This window comes from Apteryx mantelli, chromosome 26 (genome assembly GCF_036417845.1).
Source record: "Apteryx mantelli isolate bAptMan1 chromosome 26, bAptMan1.hap1, whole genome shotgun sequence".
Classification (NCBI taxonomy): domain Eukaryota; kingdom Metazoa; phylum Chordata; class Aves; order Apterygiformes; family Apterygidae; genus Apteryx; species Apteryx mantelli.
In genome coordinates, this window is record NC_090003.1 from 1,590,530 (window position 1) to 1,613,382 (window position 22,853).

The window sequence follows — 22,853 nt, forward strand, 5'->3', positions numbered from 1 at the left end:
AATTTACGTCCACGTGCTAGGACGCCGCCTATCGCTCGCGCTTCTCAACACGCGCCGCAGAGTTCAGAGGCGGCTGTCGGGCTAGCTGGGCAAGGCCCTAATTCCCATCGCCTTTCGCAGGACCGGCCCGCTCCAGGCCGGCCCTGCACCGTGCAGCGAGCCCGGGCACCGGACTCCAGACTCTCTGCTCGCAGGAGAAAGCGGCTACATGCAGAATGCCATATGCTGCGGTTTTTGTTGGTTTTTTTTTATAATACACTTAGAGATAAGCAAATGGCTAACTGAGAGCAGGGCCCGGTCACGTGCCACGAAACTGGTGTAGCAATATCCAAACTACCTGGAACCCAAAGGGCAGCTGCTGGCAGCAGGCTCACAGTCCTGACCCACTGCTTGGCATGAGCCCACAGGTACCTGTAGAAACCTGCACGTGGATATTTAAGAATATAGGCATGAAACGCTCACTGGTGTTGCCAGTGCGTTCATACGTTCTTGCTGGGATACTTTTATTGCTGTAGTGAAACAGTTAACAATGTCTGCTGAAAAAATGCATTGAGATTTTCGTTTTCTCCAGGATAATTTGCTTGCTTCTTTGCAACCTAGATGCCCTCCCTCTTCCAAGACTGCTTATCTTATACACCCTTTGCATCCTTTCAGGGCAAGCAGGTGATAACTTCACGTACTGGAGGCAAAAGCCAATGAAACTGCAGCCTGTGATCGCCGCCAGATGAGGACGTAGTCCCCACCCTCCCTGGCGAGCACTAGCTGGTGCAATGTCTGCTCACATTTTGCGATTACATTGTGGCTGTGTCACCCTCTCCTTCGCACTGAGGTTGCACCCACTCACACGTAATCTTTTGCAGGGCAAAAGACAAAGCCTATACATTCGCTGGGGCACAGATTTTTTTTCGTGTTCGTCAATACCATGCTCAGCACAGGAGGACCCTTAGTAATGCAACTGTAACGATGGCAATACCAACCAGTCATCCAACTTCAGCCTCTCCTCTTAAAAGCTGAATCAGATCTACTTGTCAAGTCAACACATTCGTCTATTGTAGGTGTGTGCTGAAAGAATACAGCTTACGGACATGCAGGCGTCTCAAATTGCTTAAGAGAAAGCCACAAAGGAATGCTGTGCTGTTCGCCTAAATGCTGTTTTATTATTCCCTGAATAAGAGATTGTTCAAATTATTCCAGTTACTTATTATCATTTAACTGGAACCAGTCTATTGGTTCTAAAAATATATAAGTATAAATAAAATAACCCCCTTCCCCTGAAAAAAAGTAAGGACAGGCTAGAACTAACAGGGTAGCACAAATTTTAAAAGAGCAAGCTGTTCCTAAATAGTTAGTACAGTTGGCGTATTAGTAACAGGACACATATAAGCGTCAGGCAAGTGGCTTGTGTTTAAATTAGTTTCACCAGGAAAGAAGTCTTGTCCTACCTTCAAGCAGTCCCTTCCCCGGCTTCAGTACTAGCACCTACTATGAAGTAGGACAAGAATTTCCCAGTTCTGGCTATCTTTCACCAAAAACCACGTTCTGCTTGTCAACTGCATTAAGCTACTGTGTTGCTGGACATTTAAAATAGATTTCACAACCAATTCTGCTGCTTGAAGGCTACAAAGGGACTCCAAGGCAATAGCTCTGCTCATCCCCAATATTAAATATAGTCAAACCTCTGCTAACATCCGAGCTGCCTACTTCTTCCTAAACACAGCAGCAGGGGCAATCAATGGGGAAATGCTGTCAGATTTTGTTGGAATGCTTTCCTTGACACTTGTCAGAATGGTACTATTCACACCATCTGCTTTAGGCCACTTCAGGTAGTTAAGTTAGGTACAAAGTGGTACCCTGAAAGCAGAAGCCCAAGCTCTCTACGCAGCCAGCGATGATAGCTGGACAGTAATTCAGAGCACCTTTGTTAGAGGCTTGAAGTTAAAGTTGGAAGGTTTCAGTATAATCTCTCTTAACCAGTCCAGTGATGCAACTTCCTTTAACAGTTCCTTTCTGAGAGTGCTTTCATATGGACCAGGACACGAACTTCGTAAAACTGAAGACTGAATATTTCTGCTTAATGAAAAAGCACAAAGCACAAACAGGTCTAGCCCACACCTCCAGATTTTTCTCAAAACTCCAGGAGATGCTGAGATGTCTTTTTGAGGTTTCTTGGTAGGTCTGAACTGGTCTAGCTGACAAGGCAGAATTTCATTTTACGGATTGCTTTTAGAAACCAGGGAGATAAATGAGGAAGTTCTCCAGACCTGCTGGACTGCAAGTCCAGAAAATACTATTGTCTATTACACTTTTTATCGCCAAACACAATTACATGTTTTTGCTGTTTCTGTGGACCAAATCTTGAGTTTCCTGGTAGATATCAATTGCAGATCTAGCCCAAAGTATAAATAAATAATAATCGTAACAACATTTATACGGACAGATAAAAACAGACAGATGCCACTGTCTCTCTCTATAGGCATGCTCTCACAACACAGGCTTAGTGAGAAATTGAACTGGTGACCTAAAACTCATGTGCACTCCATTTCTTCTGACCTTCAGTACAGTTGCAACAAGGCATGGTTCACGTAAGATTCACTCACGACAGTCAGAGCTCCAACTCACTGGAAGGGGAAAATAAACCCTTAGCTGAAGGAGGCCAGCAGCTTGCTAATCCTATAGTACATGCTGGCAGCAAGCTAGAGAAAATGTTCTGTCAGATACCTACCTGGTTTTTAGCCTGCCTGTACAGAGTCTGTTTTATTGTCTCAGAGTCTAAGGTGGAATTAAACACATCTTTAACTTCAAATGCTTCCTCGGCTGCTTTGCGAAGATCCAGCCCCTTCCCAAAATTCGGCATCTGCTCCAAATCTAACAAGCCGGCTTCGTCCTCCTCAATACACCTGTACCAATGACCAGGGGAAGGGGTTGACCTGTTGTTAGCTCATCTCACCGTTTACAATCTAGCCAATGTGAGTGTTGCTAACTCAGTGCCTGCATGCACATACCATGGGGATCTCACAAGCCACATGCGTGAAACGATACACAGACAAACAAGAAAACGACACAAAATGCAAGAGCAAAGAAAAAGTGGAGGGCGTGATTATGCACATACAAGCATTAGTGCTATATACGTTGGCGGTTCAGCGTGGTTATAATTCACTTGGGTCTTCTGTGGGCAGATGTCCAAATGCTGTCCACTCCTTGAAATGTTTGCCACTTGACCAATATCTAAAGCAAGCTGCTATACCATATTCTCTTTGAGTTGCAATGAAAGCACTGATGCACTGAGACGAAATATAACACTTCTTTGCGTCATGGCACGCTTGTTATGAACACCAGTGGGGAAACAGAGCCAAAAAGGAAGGCTAAGCCTATACTGTGAGCAACAAATTTTAATTTTAAAGGTCTCTAGGCAAAGCATGACTTCAGGCAAAACTTTCTTCCCAGAGCTCTACCAATTCACTTGAAGACAACAACATTTTACTACAACTAAAATGGGTAGAGCAGCACCAAATGGATTGCATACACACACCCCTCCCTTTGCCCTGACCTGTGTTTTGGAGACAAACACATGACCCACTGAATGGTGGTACTCTGAAAAAGCTGTTTTCTATTTTGCACTAACTGTTTTCCTGATACAAACTTTTCAAGTCTTGGATATACATCTTATCACAGATTTTCGTGCAGTCCAAGTCTTTTTGTGTCCCCCGCCACGGTGAAAATGGAATCTCTCAAGTGAATGCTTAAATCAAACGGGAAGTATGATACATGGGTTGGAAAATAAAACAATAGCACTCAAAATCTACCACTGACACCGTCAAAAGTGTGACCCCCATTTGACTTTTCAAAGGAAACAGCCCACCTCACCTTCGGGTGTGGTCAAAGCTCATGGTGAGAGATGTGGGCTCTTCATCCTCCTCATCCTCAAACGCTCCTCGGGGCTCTGCGGTGGGTGATACTGTTTCATCCTGTGACTTTCCTGTCAGGCTGTCATCATCTTCCTCTTCCAGTTCTTCATCTTCATCATCCACATCTTCTGTTTTCTCATTTGCTAATCCATGACACTGGGAATTGCCATCAATATCCTGGATTTCTGGCCTGAAATATTGGGTCAAAGGGGAAGAAAAAAAAAGGGGGGGGGGGAAGATGCCCAATGAGTGAAGTCATGCATTTCCTCTGTAATGCAAGGCTTAGTTCATTTTATACACGTGCATATATACGTGCATACAGACACATATATATGTACCTATACATCTCATTTAAACAGCAAGAAGAAGGAAAACGGATGTTTTTTAGCCAGTTAAAAATTAGCCTCTGCAGTGCCTAAGGGCCAACGTGCACGTCAAGTACATACCAGCCCAAATGCCTTTTAAGCTAGAATTTTGTCTAGTTCGGATTTAAGCAATGCATTTTCATCTCTTAAAATATACCGTCTGCGGGACAAAGGGCTTTTCCTTCTCTCTGTCCGACTGCATTCCAACAATCTCCCTGCAAGCAGGCACAAAGCAGCAGCTTCCTCGCTGTGTAATCTAACAGCCAGCCTCAGTTCCCTCTCGCATCACTTCTCCTAGTCATACCTGTCCGACCTAACGGTCTCCAGGAGGCTAGCGGCTTTGAATTAGGGGGAGAGAAGGAGAGGGTGATCACCAACGGTATGGACTTTGAGGACAGCAGGATGCCACCAGGTGGCATAAGCTAAGCTTAACATCGTCACCGTTTTACATGTCACCGTGTCCCAGCCTGCTTACTTTTCCTTAGGTGGACTGCATCATTCTGTGGATTTCTCATACTTGCATTTTAGACTGAAGCCTTAGTATTGGCATTAAATAGCTATTTGTGAAAACAAGAGAGCAGCAGGAATGTAATTACAACTGGCCCTAGAATAAAATGACATTCGTACAACCCAGAATATCCCACTGGGCTCGTGGGCAGATAAAATATCACTCCGTCAAAATAAGGTTTGAAAAATGAAGGGGAAATTCAGATGTTTTCCAAGCCCTGGATCTTGTCACTTACTCCAAGTACTTCAGCAGCATGTTTGTTTTACAGAATTGTGATAGGTTTTTTTAAGGTGGAGGTCCACAGTTGACTCTTCCTCTGGATCAACTTCCCCAGGCTCTGAGAGTTCCTCCCCTTGCCTACTTTTTTCTCTACGTCGTGCAATGTCAAGAGATTCCTAATTTCCCCCGGGAAATTTCAGCAAATCCTTAGTTCTCACCATCCCCCTTGTTTTGCTCCAAGCATACAGTCTAAACAAAAACTCTGGTGAGAAGTCAGTGTATGAGATAATTCTGCTTCCGTATCCAGCAAATGAAACGAAGACTATGAAACTGGAAAGGAAATGGAGACTCTGCCTAAATTTAGCACTTTTACAAGCACCCGGGGTAAAGCAAAGTCCTGCATTCTCCACATGCAATTCCAGAAGGGTATCGCTGTGATAGCACCGGCACTGGCTGCGGCTGGCAAAGCAGGATTTCCAGCATGCGCACTACGGGCTCATCCAACATCTGCCCAGCTTTCTCATTTATAAATGCCACTGAAATCTCCTGGGCCTGTGCACAGTGGACAGGATGAGAAGCTCCTTGGGAAGTTTTCCCAGACATAGGAAGGAATTCAACAGCCTAGTGAGCCAGAGAGAGCCTATTCGCTAGAGAGGGACCGGACGGACGAGGACTGCAGCCTGGACGCGGGCAGGTGCAACCACACGGCCGCTCGGGGAGCTGCACCTACTCCCAGCACGGGGGAAAGTTGTGGCCCTTCAGCCGTTTCCCTCCAAGCTGAGTTTCAACACTGAAACACATAGAGGCTCACAAGCATTTACAAAGCAAACGCCCAGGTTATTATACATCCTGATTTGCTGAGAGCCACAGTTCTCTCTTCTGCCTCGTAGTAGGGACAGATTTGAAACAAACTAATAGATTAGAAAAGCTGGTGCCTCTGGTTTCCTTAATCAGTAATCTCTGAGCTTTGATGGAGCAGGCCGAGTGGTTTTACGGCGGGAGGTAATGGTTCGATAATGACATTTCTATGCAGCAAAGAAATTAAGTTTTCTCCAAACTATCATACGGAGCTAACTCTGCAGCAATCTGCCTGCCTGCCTTTTATTACCACAACTACTAGTTCTCTTCTCTTCAAATGTGCTTCATCAGCTGTTCCCACTGGTTACAGCCATGCCTGCAAGCTTCAGTGGCTCCCCCTTTAAGTTCGTTATGTGACTGATGTCGGTACAGGAAGGTGAGCACCACACAGGTATCTACAGCTGAGGCAGTTGTCTAGGCACCATCACATGGCTGGAGAGAAACAGGAAGTTCCAGCAAACAACGCTCCTCTGACCTATCCTAGATGTTTGCACCAGGAGGCTAACAGAGGTTTCTCCAAATGTTCTTTACCTCGGGAGGCTGTAAGACTTAAGTGAGCTTACGTGGCAAATAGGAAAGAATGCAAAAGAATTTCTATCAGGATCCTCAGATTTCCCAATGAGTGTGATTTCCACTGGAACAGCTGATGGGCAGGTTTTGTTTCTAAATGTCCTGCCCAACTTGCTATGCATAGGACTGAGTTTCTTGCAAAACAGATATCTGAAGGCAAACTGAAATCGGCGCCTGTTTGCCTCAAGATGCCACACTGGAAACGGAAACAGTTAGGAACCCTCCTCCCGAGCAGCTGTTCGGGCAGACTGATGCTGCAGCAGCGTTTCAGCTCTCCAGCGCACGCCCTCCGGACTTAAGTCTCTTCCGAGAAGCCTCAGCACTAGGCCTGGAGCTTCAAGCTGAATGCATTCTCCAAATTGTTACAGTTCTCTCTTTTGAGCGTTTTGAATCAAGTACAACAGGACAAAGGCTGACTAGTCTTTTAACCATGTTAACAATACATGTTACCAGATAGTTTTATTTACTTTGTCTACCTTTTATCTGCTAAAGTTGATGCTTGATTCATCTCACTATTTGCAATAAAATTTCTTATTTCAGAGAAATACGAATCCTCTTTTTCATCTAAAAGTGCATGGTTGTCTGATTCCGAGTTTGGGGAAGAGGCACTGGTCCCAAGGTGGTTTGTAATGACTCCAGAGTGCTGGCTCACTGAGTGAGGGAAACAAGAAAAGAGAACAAACAGGAGAAATGATCAGATACTGTCAAAGCTATTATGAAGAGAAAAAAACAGAGGAGGAATATTATGCAATAATCCCCTTACTACACATTAAGAATTCAACATTTAAGAGAAATGTCATGGACCAAAGCTGCCAAAGGAAGCTCATGTTTTCCAGACTTGATCTACAGAGAGAAACATAGATGGTACTTAGCATTTACGGATGGTATACACAATTTAAGAATCACTTTCCATTGTACAGCTGTTTGCCTGTAACTTTTTCAAAAGTTTTTTCTCTAGGCTGAAAGATCACTTAGTTGGCTTCACCACAGGAGTTTCTTCATCCAGTTTTAGGGCAAAACCTATTTGGCTTCTTGAACTTCACACGTATCTACAAACACATTTCAGCTTGAAAACCCTTGGTAGAGCTTGAGGTTGATATGGATGCACCAACACTGTACCTGAAGACCTCACCGCATGAGGTTTTGCTCCCTGGATAAAGTCCCCACGAAGTTAATATCATGTTTACTATTTTATGGACTGGAAAAGGGCACACGGAAACACTAACTGAGCAGGCCTTGGCAGAACTGAGCATTGCGCAGGCGCGCGCGCGGGCGGGTGTGTGGTGTAACCCCGCACTGGCGCCAAATGCATCTTTGGCTGCAGGAGGAGCCGGCACGTCGTTTTTCTGCTACCTAACGATATTCAGTGTCAAGAAACAGCACTTTCCATAAAGGCTTCCCAGGGTGAGCAGAGAGATTAAACCATGAAGGCTTCTGCCCCAGCGCCCCAGCAGAACCGCACGGCAATGCTCTTCGCTACCTGGAACGTTCTCGTGTTCGTGTTTCTTAAGGTGTCGGTCCAGGTTGGTCTGCTGCCCGAAGCATCGGTTACACAGGTGACATTTAAATGGCTTCTCCTTGTTATGGATGTTTCGAACATGCCGCTGGAGGTTGGAGGAAATGCTGAATGACCTGTCACAGTATTTACACCTGAAAAATAGAAGCAAATGCCAATGAGTGCAATGTGAGGGAAAAAAAAAACAAAAAGAAAAATCTGACTACCAGAAAACCAGAAAACATTGGTCTATAAATCTTTACTCAACTGAGGACCTGGAAAGCACGAGGCATTAATCATTCCAGACAAATCTGATATTGTTGTTATTCAAGGAACATGAAGAAAGGATAAGGATTAATTAAGAAGTGAGCCGTCCAAACAAGTGAGAATTCAAAATAAAATAATTACTTTTCCGCACAGAATTGTAAAAATATGAAAGGAGAATTTATTTTGTCCACCCTTCTCATTTTGCAGGGGAAGCAGGTGAAGTAGAGCTGCGGGGGAAGCAGAAGGAAGACAGAGGGAGAAGAAAGAAGGGACATTAAAAATATAAATTGGCCAGTGTACTCCTACATGACACAGTTATCTGGAGATACACAAAACTCTAGATTTATTTGTGAAATTCCTTGTGATACTCAAGATGTGGGCAGTAGAGCATGTCTTAAAGGTAATTATGGTTATTATTACAGTACAATAGCTCCCAAGAAATACACCATAGTTTCCAAAGAGGGTGAGATTTACTCCTGTGTAGTGAATGTCTGGTTTATGATGAGAAAATGTCGAATGCAAGGAGCTAAGGCAGAATGTCTGGGGAGACTGCTGAGCGAAGAATTGCTCCCTGTTTGAAACAAACCTCTACAGGACCCACGGTAGATGTGCTGGAAGCTTGTTTAAAGTCCCCACTGCCCTCTCTGGATTCAGATTCCCTCAGAATCAAAACAAGGCTTTGCTAAACTGAGGTGCTTTGGGAACTCGCACTTCTGCCTTCGCCTCCAGTGCAGAACAAGAATGCACCAAACTTACTGAAGAGGGCAGCTTCGAGCTGCAAGGAAGAGTTTCGGGACTAAAGCTATAGAAAACTGAATTCCTCTCTGATTCAGCATGAATCCCTCATTAGATCTCTCCTTAAATACGTCATTCATATCTCAACAAAGCTACTTTCCTCGTGGCTCTACTGCCAAAACCCATGAGAAGAAGTAGAATCCTTTCTCTGCTCCACACCTTTGCAAATCCTGCACACTTAGGGGACAAAGTAAACCCTGGTCTTAAGCTGGTGCAATTTCAGAATAAAACCCCTTACTGTAGCAGAACTGCTCTATGCTGCTGTAATTAAGAGCAAAATTTGTCCCACTGAACTAAGCCGCTTTTGATCAGCCACAGAGGTGGTGGGTCAGCTCATACATGTTCTAGGAACGCCACTAGTCCACTGTCTGAAGAGCGCACAGAACTGAATCTTGTGCTCGAGTCGTTCAAGACTGGAACTGGACTGGGCTCGACAGTAAGAGCGTAGTATTGTTTTCTACAAACGCAAGGGATTCAAATGGGGAAAGGAGGTGTAAGTGTAAAAAATCTATTTTATGAAACACACACACAATTTCCAGATGCGCTACAGCTGTGATTTTGATTCCGTCACTAAAAATAGATTGATATTATTTTTGGAAATAGCAGAGATACGTTTATGAAACACTCTCTCTCTCTCAATGTTTATGGATTCCATGTCCACTTCCAAATTTCCTACTGTTAAATCACAAAAAAGAATTAAGATGTTTCATATAATGAAAGAATCAAGATGTTTCACACAATGTAACTTTATTATGATTACCCTAGAAAGCAAGCAAAATCTCTTTTTAAACCATCGTTTCTTCAGACTTCAAAATGCTTTCTTTTTATTTTTTTCCAGAAAATGAATCACATAACTAAAGAAAACGAGACATTATTTGAACATTAGCAAGAACAAGCACAGTTTATATACTGAGAGCTAAGCATGGACAGATTTGCAGCTCTTACTCTCCTCTTACCTGCTAGCACCCAAAAGATTTGATTTCATGATGAAGTTGCCCGGCTTCTGCAGCTTCTACTGTCCAGCACTTCAGAAAACTCCAATGGCCAGAGCAGCCCAATACCCCCAAACACTTGTTACTCTATAGGACTTATGCAAGCAGTTTTGCCCCCCTTAGTTCTACTGATATTGCATCATCAGCTCCCTCCTCTGCTGATGCTCAAGGTTTTCATTCCCTGCCTGTCACCACTGCATATGCAAGAAATATTTCTAAATCAGCTCACTACTGTCTCTCCTGCGGTTGCCACCAAATCCCTCCCCGAGACTCACCTTTGCCATAAGGCTCACAAAAGCGTATCAGCTGTGACAGTATCTCTGGCTGTCTTTTCCCGTACCCTGATTACTCCACTTTTTACAACTTCTTTGCACCCCAGTTAATAATCATCTCTCAGTGCTGGTGAGCCGTGACATTCACGCAGCTCGGCCAGTTCTCCACCGTACTATTCCTGTCTCGCACCATTTCAGCTACAGGCCCTTCTAAGTCCCACTGGCTTTTAGCAGCGTCTCCCTGGTGCCGGGCACGCCGGGGCTTTCGGGGCTTGGGAGCGCTGCTGCCTCTCCTGCTGCCGCTGCAGGTATCCATGCCAGCTCGCGCACGCATTACTCACGAGCCGTCGCAGCGACTTCAAAGGGAGCGCGCACGTGAGCAAGGCAGGAACGATCTGGCCTCCCGTATGTCAATTTATTTAGATGTTCAGGAAGTCTTTGAAAAGTTTCTCTTGACAGGTCCTTGCTCTAACTATGAGCTATGTGGATCCAGGTTAAGATATGGAGAAAGGATAAAGAGCTTGTTAAAAAAATGGAAAACAGAGGGGCATTCGAAAGCAGCAACATCTAATGTCTGAAAGCAAAGGGACGAGGGAGACGTACTGTATTATTTGTGGTCCCAGAGGGGTCAGTACTCGGATCTCTGCTGGTTTTAATCTAAATACATGACCTAGACAGAGGAACCAACTTTAAAATCAGGGAAGAGGTGAACACAGAGGCAGCAGGAAAGTAAAATACAAAAGAAGCTGTATTTGCTTTGTAAACACACTGACAAAATGCTAGTAAAATTTGTTGCTTATCAGTTTAAAGTAAGACACCAACAGGCTAAAAAAACATAAAGCAGGAGTGAATGATAGCTCACAAAAGCCAAAGCCAGGAAACTTCGAGAAGAAGCTCAAAGACACAGCAGACAACCCTAAGACCTTGAGGGAACCCAGATACCCAATCTAATAAACTACTGGAAGGGAAAATTAGACAGAAAAAAACACCCCAAACATCGTAAGAATGAGTAACCGAGCCCATCACCATCAGACTAAGACAGTTTGGTAACGCTCCAAACGTAATAGTAACGTCCCACATCCTTATTCAAGCTCCAGTAGCATGACTGCTCTTGCAAAACTTTACACTTACTTGAGGATCAGACAGCGGGAGCTGTAAAGACAGAACTACAGTAACAAACCATAAACACGTGGATAGCTACTCTTCCTTTGAGTAATTCCTTAATCTCAAGTGCAGTTACACCAGGGATGAATTTAGCTTACATTTTTAAAAAGAAAACGAGAAAGAAGAGGTTTTTATTGAACTATGTGCAGTCTTGCAGGACATGGTAAATGTCAGCTCTAGCTGTTAGTTTCAGCTTAATGCAGATAACAGGACATGGGGGCCTGAAAGGAAATTAAAGAAAAACAAATTCAAAACAGACGTCAGGAAGCACATCTTTTTAGAAGGAATCACAGCCTTACAGGCAATGCTTCGGGATTGGGTGTAATTCAAGAATCAATTAGATGGCATCCTGGAGGGAATGGACATTTGAAAGAAGAAAATAAAGTCTGGTTGAATCAAATAGCCTTTACTTGTTCTCAGTCCAGGTTTTATGTAGTTCCAGAGAATGAAAACCAAAAATAAAAATCAAACCCACAACTACAATACACCCTTATGTTCATGGGCTTCAAGCATAAGGAGCTTCATTAAAAACTGCCTCTTTGGGATTTTGCTTCACAGTCTCAGAAGGACAAGTCCTATTTTTTTACTGCCTGAGCTGCCAAAGAAGTCTGACATTATTTCACAACAAGCCCAACTTATTTTGCATTTCTCTGAAAGAAATGGAAATAGTTGTTTGATAGTCCTGTTTACTGTGGGGTTTGGAAATACATACTGTTGGATTTTAGATCCAGCGTGGAAAAGAACAGTGAAAAGAAAAGAATTCTGTCTCATTCCACTGCATAACAGGATGCCTTTGAGTCATTTCAAATCAGTTTGCTTCTAAGGAAGTGCAGTGCATTACCAGGTATGTCTCAGTCACCAAAATATGTAGCACTTTCCTTTTTCAAAAAGAATTAATTAACCTCCACAATGCTCATGTGCTATTTATCCCTATTTTATCCATAATTAAATGGAAACGTAGGAAGTTTAAATGACTTGGTAAAAACCACACCATTTATCACTGACAATTAGGAATCAAACAGAAATCGAACAGAATCAAACCTGATTTTCTGATCTGCATGTTTCTTTATCTGCATGGGGACATTGGATCAGTTTGTACTAGGTTTATGAACATTTTAGTTCATATTTGGATGAACTTTCACACCAGCAGAGTCAACAGAAAAAATATTTAAACATTCAAAAGAAAAATTACAAGAACAACAACAATAAAATACTGAAAAATCAGCAACCTGCTTATACCTGGATAAAGTCAGCACTTACAAAACAAGCTTTCAAAAGAATTATTGCTGATAAAGTTGGAAATCTCAGTTCTCAAAGAGCAAAAGAAAATCAATGATAATTAAACTCTTCTGTAACGTAGCACTAACTCTCAGGAGTGCTATTATAATGCAACATTGTCCAGAAGTCAAACCTCTATTACAAAAAAAACACACAGGCCATTTTCTGGGAGAAGACCAGATCAAATAAATCTTTATTTTTCTAACCTTTGTTAAGTTGCAAGTCTCCTTTTTTGGAAGAAAACTGGACTAACAACCTCTGAATAAGCGGGAGCACGCATTTTAGTCAGACAGGGGTGTATAGTGAATACACAGTATTCATTCAAGTCCTATCAAATAATGCAAGTGAAAAATTAGAAGAACAGGGAATGGTTCCAAAATATATGTCTGTTTTGGAGAGGGTTTTTTTTAAAGTTTACCTAATGTCTACAGTCAGAATTTGACTCTGTATGGAAAAAAAAAAACCCTTGACTTTATGTACCAGGGATTTAAATGTGGGAGAAAGTAGCTTCTTAAGTTAAACTAAGCATAAAAATTCCATAGATTTGACCAGATGGCCTTTTGCTGCTCATAAATTTGTGTTTCACTTTGTATAATAACTATTGCATGTTAGCTTTGTTGTGAGCTTATGACTGTGTATGGAAATACCATAATTTTAGCTACCAAAAATGCAATTGCTTGAATTGTTACTATTGTTTGACAATGTACAAAACACTTATCCATATAATGGAAAACACAGTGCCTGATTTTTAGTGAGGTCTCGGTTCATCATTCATTCAGTTTTGCTTATGTATGTACCTATTCTACAAAGAAATCAGTCAAAGAATTTTTGCTAAAGTTTTTTGAAAATGACTGCAAACGAAAAAGAAAAAATATTGGATGCCAAAATTCCCATTTAGTCGTCAATGAAAAATGTTTCCTCATATATACCTACCTACCTATATTTTCTCATGAGTTTTATGGAAATTTAAAACACTCGCTCAAACAGGAGCCCCTTCATGGGAATCCATCGCTTCTGCGTGCCGCGTTCAGAGCGTGGTGGCTGCCCGCAGGGTTTTGGCCAGAGGAAGGGACGAGCAGCTTTGCAAACGTGCCCTTCTGTATACCCACGAGCGCACGCCGAAACCTAGAAATCAGACCTCTTCCCACAATTAACAGAAAACAGTAGTGCGGGCCTCGAACTCAGACGCCTTAGCTGAACGCCTGACATAAGACGGTGTGAATACCCCCCTCTGATCCCTCTTTTTAAACTCTGCCTCTCAAGGGGGGGCACTCCCTAACCCAGGTTTTAAAACCGATACACGATAGGGCTTCTTTGATCCGTTACTTCAGGGACTTCTGACACGCATTAGGAAAAGAAAAAAGAATCCAGCTAGACCCAGCAGTTAATTTACTGGCAAGCCCTTCAAAACAGCCCCATTTTCAGAGACATTCAGCACCTTCAGCTGTCCTTGAGATGAATGGTTAATGTGAGTGTTAAACAACACTGAAAATCAGACCACTCATTTGCCAGCATACATCTAAATATAAGTTAAGTGTCTATCTTGAAGCTGCCAAGTCTGATTATTTTTGGCTGGTACACATAATATACAATCCTATGAATCATTACATGTAATGCTACAGGATTGCAGCGCTATGCTGGCACAACTTTATAGAGAGCAAAAAACCAACATAGCGGTGAATGACCAGTGTGTTGGGAAGGGGCATTATTTGGGGGACAACATCACCTGTAGGGCTGCTCTCCAGTGTGTGTTCGCAGATGCCGTGTCAGATTGGCCGAGCGCGGGAAGATCTTACCACAGTACCTAGACAGCGAAAGCCAAAGTAACCATCAGCGCATGAAAGTCCTGTCACATGAGATCATTTGCAAACACTGCATCACCGACTGCTATCCATCTCACTCATTTTGATACCATTCCCAAAATTAGAAAAGCACTTTGTACAATAACAGCTCTAGGCACAGAGGTACGGGGGGGGGAGGCAGGCGTGGAGGGAAGAACTAACAGAGCGACATCCACCCCGGAATCCTGGCATCCGCAGTGGCGAGGCACTGGGGCAATCCGCCTGCATCAGAGACGCAGAGCGACGGTCCATTGCGCTGCAACATCGGGACAGGTTGGAAAAGAAAAAAAATCAAATGCCCATTATAAGAACATCTGGTTCAGACCAAAAGCTGGACGACTTAGTAGCTTATCTTGGAGGCATAAGAGGTACAGAGGAGCACAGTAAGAACGAAGTGATGCATCCCCAATATATCTCCCAGTTTTCAGTAAAATAAAGATCCTCCTGAGCCTAAAGAGGAATTCTTGCATTCAATATCCTTTGGCTGAGTTTCTTCCATCTATTTTTCTAAGTGCTTTCTGAATGCACAAAAACTTTAGACATCCACAACATCCTGCGGCAATGAGTTCCTTTGTTGATCGGTGTGTTTTGTGTAAAAAACCCTCCTGTTTGCTTTGGACCTGTCACTCAGTAACTTGGTTTGATGTTACCTCATTCCTGCATCAGGATGAACTGTGTTTAATCGCTGCCTATTCGTGTTCTCCCTATCTCTTGAGATGTTTAAGACTTCTTCGATATTCCTAGTTAGTCGCTTATCATACAGAAGCGACTTGATCATCCTTCTTACAACCTGCAGAATTTTCGTCTAGACAAATGCTGCAGCATTGCATTGCATTGCTGCTATCAGGATATACTGCTATGAATCTGACCGTCTGCTGAGAGTAAGGAAATGTAGCAACACGAAGCAAAATAAGAGAAGGAACTCTGTTCCAAATAAATTTGAATTTGCAGGTGAAACTCAATAAGCAGATACAGGTTTTAATTCGCTGGGTGATATGCCCTGATACGAGGTTTTACGGCTGCAATGGATACCCAAGTATTTCTGTGGAGACAACTGTGTTTGAAATACTGGTTTACCGTAAGCCATTTTTTAAAGTACATTATTTTGCATAGTTGAGACTGTAATGCACTTGCATTGGAAACTGTGGCCTTTGCTGCCACACACATGAGACTTGGCTTGGAAAATTCGGTTTGCTTGAGAATCTCCAGATCTGCTCTCAAGGTTATTAAAAAACACAAAGAAAATAGAAGATGCTGATTTTCCCCCAGACAAAACAAGCTATTTCCGAGCGAATTAGTCATCAGAATGCTCTGTTCTAATTCTCCTACTTCTTGTTTTTCTCTCCACCCTTGCCGACACGATTTGAAGCCGCTCTGTCGCAGGCTCGTGCCTGACGCAGCTGCCCCGCGGCCGCCCTTCTCCCCGGGCGGCCTGCACAAGCTCCGGAGGCTGCGCCGGCCCTTACCTGCAGGTGTAACGCTCCTTGCCCTTGCGCAGGATGGGGTCGGACAGCGTGGGTGGCGGGGATCGGAAGTTGAAAGGGTGATGCGGGAGGGGCTGCAGGGACGTGCCAGTGTCTGCCTTCATGGCTGCAAAGCTCTCCAGTTTCTCCGTCATCGTTTCTATGGCTGACATCTGCAAGGACAAGGAAAGACCGCACGTCATAAAAAGCACCGGAAGAGGAACATCTGGTGCGTAAGACACGTCTCTTGGCTGCAGCATGCTGCTCGAAGCCTGCTGCTGATGTTTACTCTTATCCTCAGAGGGCCCACAGTAAAATGGACTCACAGCATCGGGCCAGGAAAGGGAGAAATAAATTACCGGGCTTAGAGAAATCAGGTAAAATACCACTGATAAAGCCGAGCACTAAGCACCAGGTCTTAGAAATTAGGCACTTTCTTACCTTCTGCAATGTGCATGTGTTTACTTTCACCATTAGAAATTACCTCAGAACACATTTGGCTTCCCTTTGTCCAGGGATGACACTGGAATTAAATACCGGGGTGGAAGGCTGGACGTGCAGCTCGCGGCCCAAGCCCCCCGCTCAGCCTCCAACGTCCTACGGCGCGAGCAGGTTTGATTTGCCGTACAGCAGCCCTCACGCTCAGAGCGTCTCAGACCGGGGGAAAGCGGCGGCGAGAGGCAGGCGGACAGACAGCCCACCGCAGGGCGAAAGGACCGAGGGAAAGCGGCGGCGAGCGGTGGGTGGACAGACAGCCCACCGCAGGGCGAAAGGACCGAGGGAAAGCGGCGGTGAGCGGCGGGCGGACAGACAGCCCACCGCAGGGCGAAAGGACCGAGGGAAAGCGGTGGTGGGCGGACAGACAGCCCACCGCGGGGCGAAAGGACCGAGGTTCAGGGCAGGAGGCTCCTGGCTGCCCTGGAGCGCGAGGGAGCCCCGGGGATGCGCGACTCGGCCACGGAGCTGGGGCAGGGAAGAGGCCGGAGGGAGAACAGGGGCAGCTGGGGAAGAGGCGGATTCAAGGCCAGACTCAGGACGGAGCGGGGCCACAGAGAGTTTGTCCAGCTACGAGGCCAACGTTTTAATTACATGCAAGAAAGGTTCGGGAGCCAGCAAAGGTGCTGGAAGGACGGGTGGGAGATGACTGGGCTTCCTGGAGCGAAAGGAAGCTCCAGGCAAAGCCTTTGGAGGTGCAGCTGGGGGAGTCACGGCCCGGAGGACCACAACCGGCAGACGTGAACCCGGTCCAGGCGGGAGCAGCAGGCACGCGGGCCCGGGGATGCGGCACCAAACAAAATCAGCTGCAGTTTCTACGACTCAGCAACGGCCACGTTCTCGCTTAAATACCGAGATTAAACACCAGACCAGAAACACAGACAAGGGCAAAAGCCTGGAGTAAAAGGAGAAGGGGAAAGCTAACAAAAAAAAAAGGGGGGGGGGGGACAGAAAAAAGTCGGTATAAATAACTATTCGTAAAACTCCGACCTAAAGCAAACACTTTTACTTTCATTGGAGCAAAACAGGAAATCCAAACCCAGGAGAGCTCCGCAGCGCAGAGGGCTACACCACCGGCTTCAACATTCGATTTTACGCGCTCTCGAGAGCACGTTCAAGACACCAAGCAGCGACCGTGGAAAAAGCAAGCCCGCAAGCGCTGAAGCTGCCTCCTGGCTGCGGATGACCTCACCCGGAAAGCAGGGAGCAGCGGGGCAGTGGGAGCGGGCCGGAGCGGCAGACCGGGAGCAGGGGAGACAGCGAGCGAGCGGAAGGCAGTAGGAAGCCATATATCAAAACTAGATGCTCTATTGTACAGGAAGGGCTGACCTTTTGCACGTTTACACTTTATTAAACCGGGCTCGGGGGGGGAAAAGAGAGCCAAGATATTGTTTAAAATGTACGACTATAAAAAAAGTCGTCTTAATCACCACAGAATACGCTGTGGAAGGCTGACAACCATTCATAAGCTGCAAAAAAGAGGAGTAGTAAAACCCATTTCTCGTTAATAGATCCGCAGCCCCTTAGTTGGAGGCTCCCAGCCCATGATAAATAGTAAGTAATACTTAGCGCCAGCCACTTGAAAAGGTTACTTGATCATTTACAGCAAAAGCTCTGCCCCAGCTGCCAGTCATGTAACAAAACCATCACGTTAAAATGCTATCGGGATCTCTCAGAGCCGTGCCGCTCAGCCCTGCGCCGGATACCTGGAGCTATCCTTTGTTGAGCCCTGTTCCGGAGGCACTTAGCAGAGAGGTTTGCCGCCTCGATAGCCCTAGGCTTCTTTTAAAATTCTGAACACCAGCCCTAGCCTCTCTAGTGGCAAAGGCACTTTGCTATTTAGGGAACAACGGCCTGGTTATAATAAAAAAGAAGGGGAGAAGAAAAGAAACTTAACAGGTGAGAAAAGGTTTTCCATTAAGTAATCAAAAAGTTACACCATTTATTTATGTTGTCCAGAGTTTCATTTAAAATAGACAATGTAAGAATAACCCACATCGTAGCTGAGAAACTGCTGTCAACGACCGGATCAGAAATAAAAGTTGCACAAAATCCATTTTAAGAGAGAAAGTATCTTCTGCGTGCTCAGTCTTTATCACACCTTTTGGCTTAATTACAGCCGCCCGGGCCCCTCGGACAGAAGCAGGAGCCTCTGAGTACACAGTTTCTTAGGAAAACATCCCAGATAACACAGGACGGAGGTCTGGCGAGTGCGGATCTCGCACACAAACGTCCTGTCGTCGCTCACCTTGAGCGTCCGACGTATCTGACTGATTGTGCAACACGGGAACGGGGCAATCCTTTGATTAGTCTCGTTAGAACGAACTGAACCTTCTGGATCAAGTGATCTCTACACAGTAACCCACTCTATTAAAAACCGGTTATCAGGAAGTTTCGGACTCGAGCGACTGCAGATTCCAGGCTGTTCCGTGCGGCAAATCGTTAGAGCTGCCCGGCCCTTCCACGCCCTTCCGCTGCGCCGGCGAGCGGGGCGCTCTGCACTCGGGGCCGACGCCAGCCCCCGGGCGGGCAGGGCCTGCCCTCGGCGGGGCCGCGGCCGCTCAGCCCGGCGCAGGCGGCAGCCCCGCTATTCTGCCGCGCACAAACACAGGATGTTGCTGGCCGGCCCGCCGCCATTATCCAGCCGGCACGAGGGAAAAATCGGGGGAAGTTATTAACCAAACTCTCGGGCCGACGCGAAACAATGGAGGAACTAAGTTTAGCCGTGAAAGCCCCCGGGATCCAGCTTTCACAAACCTGCGAGTTATTTATCTAAGGTGGGAAACATTATCAAAAGAGCGCAGCGCACGTAGCCACGGAGGGGAGCGCAGCGCGCCCGGGAGCCGGCCGCCAGCCCGGCTTCCCAGCGGAGAGGCTGCGGGAGCCGGCGCCGCCACGCGAGCGGGACGGCGGGATCGGCTGCGGGGACGTGCCCGGGGGGCTCTGCCGACTGCGGCGGGCTCCCACGCGTGGTCCGGCTTGCGCTGGTCTTAGAGGGGCTTTCAGCTATTCCACGCTGCCGGCCTCGCGTGGCCACACCGTGGGCCGACATTCCTGGTCTAATTTCAGCTGGGAAAGCTGCCCAGCAGTGTTTCCCATTGCTCCGCGGTGGCTCAGACCTGGCGGAGACGCAGAGGGAGCAAAAATCCCTGAGCTGTCAGGAGAACAGGGATTAGAGCAGCTCTGTAGGAGAGGGACGCAGGAGCTTCCAGGCGAGCGACCCGCCGCCTTTTGGAGCGGGCAGAGTCAGACCCTGAATCGCCACTGCCCTGCGCTTCCACGCTTTCTACGTGACGTAAAGGGAGAGGCGAGCAGGCGTAAAACGCTGCTGCTTGGATGCTGGAGTCTTTCCCCACCTTGCACTACTGGAAATGACCACACCAGGCGCTCCCCGCGGGAAAACTGCAGGCATCCTGGCGAGGGGAAGCCGACTTAGACGGATCATACGAGCTGCCCAGACCTTATGCCTGTTCTTCTGCTAACATGAAAGAAACTGTAAGGCAGTCCCACCACTGGCCTCAAACCAGGGATGAAATCAGAAGTCCTTAAAAGCAACTGGTGGGAAATACTGGAGGATTCAGTCGGACCAGAAAAAGTCTGACGCAGGTGACTCGTTTGTGCCATCTCCACCTCAGATTTCTTGACATTCAACCAGACATTGCATTATAACTTTACTGCTTTTACCTGGGGGTGAAAAAGCAGCGGGGAGGGTCGCAGGTACTTCTCCTTTAGGGCACCCACAGGGTCTGTCACCTTCCGCTTCTCCACCCTGCTGGACAACAACACAGAGGGTTACATACCTTACAGGGCTACAAGCAGGAAAGACAGTTAATAGCCAGCGCATCTGCGGGGGTGTTTGGGCAACACATACAAGGCTCCTTCCTCGCCTGTTATCCCAAATGTCTTACCCCCCCTTCTACCGGGTACCACAAGGGTGGCCCATGCATTACCCCGCAAGAGGTACTGGAAACGGTGTGAAAACTGAGCCCCTGTTTCGGGCAGTATTTTATTAGCCCCCGGACCGAACGACAAAGAATACGTTTTGATTTTTCTACATGAGACCTGATGCCTCTGCTACAGCGGTCTAAACGCCGCTGCTGGTAAGAAAAACTACGCTTGGAGCAAAAGCAACGGTTTTGCGGTAGAAAAGCAGGAGCAGCTCTAGAGTGCACAGCAGCCACCGCATGGAAAACTTCTGTCTTTGAGAGTTTGTCTTCATCTTAACAGCTAACACTGGGCCCGGCTTTGCAGCCCCCATGTGTGCTAAAATCATTAGGTGTTTCACATTTATTTCCTCCCTTGCACCTGACATACAATTTGCATTGACTTCGTTTGGCAAGCATATGTGGACAACAGCTTCGGAAGTTAGGAGCTGGTGGGAGACTTCCAAAGTGACTTAGGCACATGAGTTCTTCTAACGTCACTTAGCACTGTTCAAATATCCCACACTTAAGCACCTTACTATGGACAAATGATCCTAAATTTAGGCTATTTTTGAAAATATTGGCTTGCTTTCACAAAATTTTCTACTTGCAGGGAAACCATGGCATGGAATCACCGAGAATGAGAAACTGAAATGTCCTCTCTGGGAAAAGGTGTTTTCAAACTAACCCCAGCAAATGCAGCCGCCTCTCTGAATTACTGGAATAGAGTCTACCTCAGCTAAACCAGTAGAAATCCAATAGTAAGAGTAATTTTAACTACATTAGTCCAGAGTAAATGAGAGCAAATTATTTTGCTGCATTTCAGCTGATTGGTGTGTGGATCAAATTACGAAAAGAGTTTAAAAGAAGAATCATGCCGAGTGCTATTTAGCGAACTGTATTTAATCTGCATTTAATTTTTCTTAGCCAGAGGAGAAGAAAAGAACTGGATTTGAAATGTAGTCATAATTATTGTGCTTTGGAAGGTATGTGTTTTTATGGGCATGTGTTTTCAAAAAACAACAATCCATAAAACTAAGTTTCTCCCTGATGCAAGGCAAAATAGCAAACCACAGCTAGTAGCACCCCCAGCCGCGAGGCTTTACGCTCCGCGACGCGCTCAGATCAGCTGCGATGCAGCAGGGAACGTCTGCCGGACCTCGGGAGCCGGCTCTCACGAGACAGCCCCACCTGCAGCAGGAAAGCTGTGAGCCTCCCGTGAAGCGCTCGCGCTTGCAAAGCTTCGTCGTCTTCCAGGGCAAGTAATGAGAACACGATAAAGCACAAATTTCCTCGTCAGAGCTGAATTCCGCAGTGACTAAAGGATTAAGCTGATCTTTTCAGCCCAGTGCCTGAGAATGTTACCTTTACAAGGCTGAGCTAAAAACTGCACCGATTTCAGGCTGTCTGGCTGCATTAAATTATATCACCAGGAGAAAATGTCAAGGATTTAAGCGGCCTTTGGGAGAAAAATGAAGGAGCCAAATGATGTGAGAGAGTCTGATAAAGAGAAGTTTAGAAACAAAATATTTCCATGTTTTTTAAGCTGGGACTTGGAAGCTCTGCTGTTTAGCCCATTACATCAGAAGTCCGCTTTGTAAGCGACTCCACCACTGACTTTCTATTTTAATATATTACTAAAACTATATGCATCCCATGGAATGCAGCAAGCGATGCCCTCATCCTTCACTTCCATCTGTCTCCTGGACCTTTATGGTTTTCCCGAGGCTGCTATTTTAATTGGCAACTGCTTTTTCAGCCCATGTTATTTTAACATTCCTACTGAGAATGCCCAGAGGTGGCAGAATCCTAAGCTAACTCCAAGCTTTTGCCTCTCTATCCCATTTATTTATTTTTTTTCCAGAAGTAGTTTTCACAAAAATAAATACCGGCCTATTTACACCATTACGTATTTTTCCAGGAGATGATGATCACGATGGGTCGCAGACAGAATACATTATAAGCCGCAGGTTGTGATGCAGCCATTTCCATCACAGATGGTAGGCATGTAAGCAAGCAACACCGTATCAACCCTGAGAGTGCTGGCAAAGTGAGAGACGCTTTCTTAATAGCGAGCAATGAAGGCTCACTAATCCTCATCTCAGCTGACAGTTCTTTGGCCTGGTTAGACATTGACATCATTTTTTCCCACAGTTATCAACCATACAATAGCAGCAAGGCAGCGACATAGGTGCCGTTCTGCTGGGCTGCTTTTCCACCCGGCAGCGAAGGCCACGCTACTCGTTGCTGCTTGGGAACCTTTGAACGCTCAGCCGAACCATCCCAGCGCTGACATAATCGCTCCGCGGCGACTAGGAGTCTTTCCAGTGTTAAGGAAACACGAGCTTCTGCAGCATATCCAGTGCCTTTCCAGCAGCCCGGATTACAGCTCGGCGCAGCTGACCCGGTCTGCGTAACCCTGCAGCACGCTACTCACGCTGAG

At 45.9% G+C, this 22,853-nt stretch overlaps 1 protein-coding gene across 1 annotated transcript in view; it reads right to left on the reverse strand.

The window, feature by feature from the left end:
- PRDM16 (PR/SET domain 16) overlaps positions 1 to 22,853 on the reverse strand; it is a 219,547-nt gene that overhangs the window by 291 nt on the left and 196,403 nt on the right. The window contains exons 11-17 of the mRNA XM_067311277.1: positions 20,172 to 20,256; positions 15,996 to 16,165; positions 14,415 to 14,492; positions 7,906 to 8,075; positions 6,902 to 7,076; positions 3,865 to 4,095; positions 2,723 to 2,897 (exon numbers count right to left, since the gene is read on the reverse strand). Of these exons, the coding sequence (XP_067167378.1) occupies positions 2,723 to 2,897; positions 3,865 to 4,095; positions 6,902 to 7,076; positions 7,906 to 8,075; positions 14,415 to 14,492; positions 15,996 to 16,165; positions 20,172 to 20,256 (1,084 nt within the window). The remainder of the gene's footprint in view (positions 1 to 2,722; positions 2,898 to 3,864; positions 4,096 to 6,901; positions 7,077 to 7,905; positions 8,076 to 14,414; positions 14,493 to 15,995; positions 16,166 to 20,171; positions 20,257 to 22,853) is intronic.